The sequence below is a fragment of the Octopus bimaculoides genome, chromosome 1, assembly GCF_001194135.2.
Source record: "Octopus bimaculoides isolate UCB-OBI-ISO-001 chromosome 1, ASM119413v2, whole genome shotgun sequence".
Lineage (NCBI taxonomy): Eukaryota > Metazoa > Mollusca > Cephalopoda > Octopoda > Octopodidae > Octopus > Octopus bimaculoides.
In genome coordinates this window covers 85,901,411-85,908,143 of record NC_068981.1, presented here as the reverse complement: position 1 = coordinate 85,908,143, position 6,733 = coordinate 85,901,411, and the positions used below count along the sequence as shown (strand labels likewise).

The 6,733-nt window shown below is 35.1% G+C and overlaps 1 protein-coding gene across 3 annotated transcripts in view; it reads right to left on the bottom strand.

The window, feature by feature from the left end:
- LOC106868575 (mitogen-activated protein kinase 14) overlaps window positions 1–6,733 on the bottom strand; it is a 97,709-nt gene that overhangs the window by 61,574 nt on the left and 29,402 nt on the right. For all 3 annotated transcript variants that reach the window (XM_052967957.1, XM_052967955.1, XM_052967961.1), the window contains exon 5: window positions 6,299–6,410. In XM_052967957.1, the coding sequence (XP_052823917.1) occupies window positions 6,299–6,410 (112 nt within the window). The remainder of the gene's footprint in view (window positions 1–6,298; window positions 6,411–6,733) is intronic.

Sequence of the window (6,733 nt, the reverse complement as noted above, 5' to 3'; positions counted from 1 at the left end):
TTCTCCATGTCAATGAAGGCCAGGTACAGAGGTTTATCCTTGGCTAGGTATTTCTCCTACAGCTGTCTTACTAGTGGTGCTTTTACCTGGCACAAACCCAAACTGCATCTCATCTAAATTGATTCGCTCCCTAATTAGTTGGGCTATGACCCTCTCCGTAACTTTCATAACCTGATCAAACAGCTTGATGCCTCTGTAATTATTTGTATCTAAGGCGTCACCTTTACCTTTGTAGCAGTTGACTATGGTGCTGCTACACCAGTCATTGGGTATGACTCCTGTTGACTATGGTGCTGCTACACCAGTCATTGGGTGTATATATATATATATATATATATATATAAAATCAGTAAATCATATATACGAAACCACTGGTCACTATGACTGGACATATTCTTTTATTTGTTTCAGACATCAGACTGCGCTCATACTGGGGCACCGCCTTGAATTTTTTAGTCAAATGAATCAACCCCAGTACTTATTTTTTTTTAAGACTAGCACTTATCCTATTGGTCTTTTTTTGCTGAATTGCGAAGTTACGGAGACATAAACACACCAACGCCAGTTGTCAAGTGGTGATGGGGGAACAAACACAGACACAAAGATATATATATATATATATATACGACAGGCTCCTTTCAGTTTCCGTCAACCAAATCCACTCACAAGGCTTTGGTCGGCCTGAGGCTATATAGTAGAAGACACTTGCCCAAGGTGCCATGTAGTGGGACTGAACCTGGAACCATGTGGTTGGGAAGCAAGCTTCTTACCACACAGGTATACCTTTAACTTTATGTAAAATATAGGTGGGGTGCTTGTGACTCCTTGTTTTGAAATCACATGATAGTCGTAAATGTGTGTCGCCATACAAACAGTATCATTCATTTTCAATATTCTGTGAAACCCTGTCTGGCCAAGGGGAAAATTTTTTACCTAACTTGAAAACAAGTGAGAGTTGGCAACAGGAAGGCTTTAAAAATCTGCATCAAAAAACGCCATCCAACACATGCAGCTACGGGAAAGTAGGCACTATGATGATGACAATTTTAGACTATAATTTTCCAATTATTTTAAAGCAGCCAATTCTATTTTAAAGCAACCAATTCTATGAAAGTTATTATGAACAGATATCTCCACATTTTTATGGTGTTGATTTAATTACACGTGTTTCCCCTCACCTTTCTTATTTGTATATGAAATTCTCAAAGAACAAGTCCTACAGGAATGTTTTTATTCATTTACAGTAACAGTAAACTGCATGGACAATGTCAATCGTTCTCCATTAACTCCCATTCTGAATTAACTTTACATTCTGAGTCAAATAAAAACTCCATCTTAATGCAAGTGAAAATGTGTCCCCATTATAGAAATTTATATAGCTTTTAACAACAAAATCAACCTTGAAATGGTTCAGTTAAAATTCTTATATAAATTTTAAAACTAGTACATCTTTATTTATCGTTATATAAATCTTGCATTTCATTACTTACTCGTGGTGAGTTTCCAATCCCCTATAATAGTACTCGTGTTTTTCTCCTCACGACATATGAATGAGAAAGGAGGAGTGATAGATGAATAAGGAAGGAAGGAAGGGGCGAAAAACAAAAATCAAACAGTGTTTCAACTCTGTGTGAGTAGATGTGTGTGTATGCAAAAAGGGAGGTATGTGAATGTGTGAGTATATGTGTATGTAAAAAGGGAGGTATGTGAATATGTGTGTGTGTGTGTACACACGCAATGTATGTGGGATGGTGAACATTCAATGCTGAAAAGAAAAATCAAATAGCATTTCAACTCTGTGTGAGTATATGTGTGCATGTGTGTGCATGTACATGGGAAGTATGGGAATGTATGTGTAAACCAGCATTCTTTCAGTGACAAATAATGATCGGTGTCACATTTCAAAATACAACTACTAGATAACATTGAGAAGTGTATTAATTTGAATCATCATCCATATTCTATCTGTAATAGTTAGTTGTAACACAACAATCACACACATCTACACAAACATATACAAACTCTTTAGAGAAAATAATTATTGCCTGAGTGTATCAAGAATATAAAACGACTGCAGTTGAAAAGTATATTATAAATCACATATTTAACAGTTCATACATGTGCCTAATTTATTTATATTAAGAAATTTATGTAATATATTTTGAACAGGGAGTTTTTACAGAATGAACTATAATTCACGGACTACTTTTTGTGGCTTTAAGTCATGTGAGTTTAGGCTGGTTTCAGTAATGGAGAGTGCAATTGAAAGGAAACGTCGCTTCAAAGAGTTGGTATTTACTTGCCAGCTTCCATATTTAGTCACAGCCAGCTTTATGTGGCTTTACATCATACAAGAAAGAAAACTTTAAAATTCTTTTGAAGGAAGCAAGCAGTCAAGGGATGTTAATTGCAGATAGATTTTTCACAAACAAATTTGGTAATAAAAGAATTATTAAACTCAAAACTTGGTTCTGTACCTTATTTATACATAAAATACTACAATTAGCTGTCAATTTTGACAGCACGGAGCCAACTAGTTCAGTATAATAGCCATTGGGGTGAAGGCCCCTTTCGATCATGACTGACCATAGGATTGCACCTAGAAAGTTGCCCTCCAAGGCACAAGTCCAGGCAAGGTCGTTAATGGAAGACCAGCAGCTGCCCATGCATACCAGCCTCCCCTCTCCATGCCACTGATCTTATCCAAGGAAAAGACAAAGGTTGATACAGCTTGGCAACAGTGACATTGCAATTCATTTCTACAGCTGGGTGAACTGGAGCAACTTGAAATAAAGTCTCTTGCTCAAGAATACAACACACAGCCCATTGAACTCACAACCTCATGAGTGCCCGATGCTCCAACCACTGAACCATGAGCCTTCAGTTTTAAAATTTCATTTCTCTACTCATAAAATGCATTTTCATTAAATCAACCAGTTCCCTTTTTTCCTTTTTTTTTTTTTTTTTTTGTTGTTGTTGTTGTTGTCTGAAAAAAATGCACAAAGTAACTATTTTGAGGTGTATGTTACATCTCAAAATATTCTCTTAAGCACTGATTGCAGTATGGTTAAAAAGCTTGCTTTTCAACTATGTAGTTTTGGATTCAGTCCCACTGCATGACATGTTGGGCTAGTGTCTTCTGCTATAGCCTCAGGCCAACCAAAGTCCTTGTGAGTGAATTTGGTTTATGGAAGCTGTATGAAAGCTCATCATATGTGTGTGTCAAAACAATTATTTCCACAAGTACAACTAAAAAGTACTCCAGGACATGTCTTTCTGCAGCAAAGCACAATAAGAATGGGAAAATTTGGTGGGGTCAAAATCATTTTGTTAGTACTTCCTTAGATATTAGCAGAGATTAGACTCACTGGAAGACTAAATTCTTGATTATGAAGACTCAGTTGAACAATAATGACTCACTGTGTTTACCAACTTATCCTACTTGCAGTCTTCATCATATAGCATCAATTGCACCTCCATTTAACAGCAAAATACAATTGTTTTCAGATTCCTACTGCAATCATAATTCTACTACAATTTCCAATTGTAACTGTTGATTTCTATAGAGAGGAAAGCATAAGGATTTGTTTTGTGGATCAGCTGACTATTTCACCTGAGGCTCCATGAGACTTCATTGAATTTGGAACAAAAAGTCACCCAAGAATGTTGTCTGAAGATGCTCAGAGAAATGCAAAGGTTTACCAGGGATGTTCCCTTTCTCTAGTTACCCTATCTGGAAGTACAGCAGCAAAAACAGAGTTCAGCTCTCTTAGCAATGAACATACTGCTGTCATCATTAACTAATTATCCTATAGACAAAGATGTACTACTCATGCTAACCCCTATAATAATTGCTCTATTTGTTCAACAAAAAACTGAACTTGCCACTACTACAGAAATTAATATCTTTTTAACAAGCAGGTCAGTTAAACAGAATGATATCAGCAGCATCTATAATAATTGCTACAAAAAGAGCACATCAAAGTAAAAGATTTGAAAAAGCTACTGTCAGCATAAATAAGCCTAACGAACCCAACGGATTCAGGTAGTGTTGCCTGTGTCATGGCTTAGGATGTTAATAAGAATCCCTTATTCCTAGCATTCTGACAATGTCTTCAGTATGGCAACTCATCTAAGCAATAAAGTTGTTTTAGGTTAAACAATCAAGAAGAATATTGACTAGAAAGTCTAAATGAAAACAATCAAGTAAACTATTTAAGTGGAACTCTATGGGGAGCAAAACACTTGCCTTTCATACAAGAAAGCTGTCAGAAAACAAAAGTCTAACATTTAAGAGACTCACTCCATGCAGTTAGGTTCCACTTCTGCATTGAGACTAACTTGATGCCTCATGAATGACTAATATTCAACATTGGAAGTAAAGTTTTTACTGGTACAGGCTCTAAACCTGGATATGTTTTGCTTTGACCATTTAATCTTAATAATAAGCCAAAAGTTGATTATGTTAACTGATTGACATAATTCCTGATGTGTGTTAAATATTTAGATGGTTGAATTGGCACTGTCTCAACTGAAGAAAACTGAGCTCTGCAGGAAATCAATCAAATTTTGGTTCCACTGAAGAGAACTGCATTAACAATTGCCATGATAGCAATTTGTTGAAAACTCTGGTCAAAGCATATACTGCATCTAATGATGAATGTTTTGTCTATGACTTCTGCAATAATATACTGAGAAGATGGGCTCAACAAACTGCTGAGTAGGAATATTCCAGTGTCAATCTGACTGCTGAAGAAGAGATATGGTCCCACTATTTAAATCTCCTTGCAGCTCAAAAAAGATCTCAAAAACACTGGAAAGACTAAACCTTTAAGCCACTATTGAATGTATTACCATTGTTGTTATTTGTTATCCTAGAGTATTATGGTACACTTCAGTTAAAAGCTAGATTCATGCAAATGCAATAAATTTTCATCTTTATACATGTGCTTCAATTGCTGATGTTGAACGTTTTAACCAAATAAAACAATTTGATTTTCAACAACTGCTTCTCATCACAACAGTATGGGTATATATTTTCAATTAATCATGTGATGAACCTCAGCATTATATTCTTCATCATCATTGTTTAACATCCACTTTCTATGCTGACATGGATTGGATGGTTTGGCAGAAGCTGACCAGTTGAGGAACAGTCCAGACTCCAATTGTCTGTTGTGGCATGGTTTCCATGGCCGGATGCCCTTCCTAACACCAATTATTATACTTGTAAATAAGGAATATTATTTTCAAAATTCATCTAATGAAGATAGATAATTAATTAGTTTTAGAAAGACACTCTTGATAGCTCTAACAATCTTGCAAATATTTCAACTTGCAAACTACTAACAGAGAAAAAAAGAAATGAAATTGTCAAACTTCAAATGACTGTATTGACCATGTATATTGAAAAATAGTAATACAATCACATTACCAAACTTTAGTTTTCTTTGAACTATTAACCACATCTGGTCAACACTTATAAGAAGAAATAAATCACAAATGCTAAATTCAAGAAAGGAAATGGCAACTGAGAAAAGAAATTAACTGATCAAATCACTTGATAAACAAAAGCCAATTTAGTTTTTTCAAAATCAGATAAAAAAAAAAATTAATATAATGCTACTTTAAGTGATATCATTCTGATCAAGTGGTAAACATTTAAGAAATGGTAGGTTAACCTGTCACAGATATCACTTAGACGTTAAAAGGTAGTAGAAAATATATAATTTCATGCATATACTCTTTAACTTGTTTCAGTTATTTGATTGGGGCCATGCTGGAGCACCACCTTTAGTCGAGCAAATCGCCCCCAGGACTTATTCTATTGGTCTCTTTTGCTGACCCGCTAAGTGACGGGGACATAAACACACCAGCATCGGTTGTCAAGCAATGCTAGGGGAAACAAACACAGACACATAAACATACACACACACACACATATATATATATATATATATATATATATATATATATATATATATACACACATATATACGACGGGCTTCTTTCAGTTTCCGCCTACCAGATCCACTCACAAGGCTTTGGTCGACCCGAGGCTATAGTAGAAGACACTTGCACAAGATGCCACGCAGTGGGACTGAACTCAGAACCATGTGGTTGGTAAGCAAGCTACTTACCACACAGCCACTCCTGTGCTTATGTTTACTTACCAAAAGTTGCTTTTCATATCTAAGTAGTACAAATTCACTTTAACCAATAAATGAAAAGTGTTAGAAAATTACTAAAAATGCAAAAAATAATATGGGAAAGCATGCTGAAACATAACAGAACTTACCTTAAGTCCTCTTAAAATCTGATAAACAAGGAATTGTATGTGATCGTCACTGAGACGTTGAGTTTTTAATATGTTGTTAAGATCAGCTCCCATTAATGGTGTGATTAAGTAGCTAAATGTATTTAAAAAAAAAAAAAAAAAAAAGGAATTAGTAAACTCCCAAATAAAGCTTCTTTTCACATTGAATATTAGAAAGAAATATAAAAAGCCAATTGGAACAAGTTATGCAAGTTAATATTTTTACTGTTTAAAAAGAAATTCCTTATGTGAAAACATTATATGCTACTACTTGCAAAACCTGAAATATTTATCATCATCATTCTAACATCCACTTGTTCATGCTTGCAAGGGCCAAAATTTGCTGAGGTACATTTTCTATGGCCTGATGACTTTCCTGTCACCAAGCCTCACTTGTTTCCAAGAAGATAATATTTC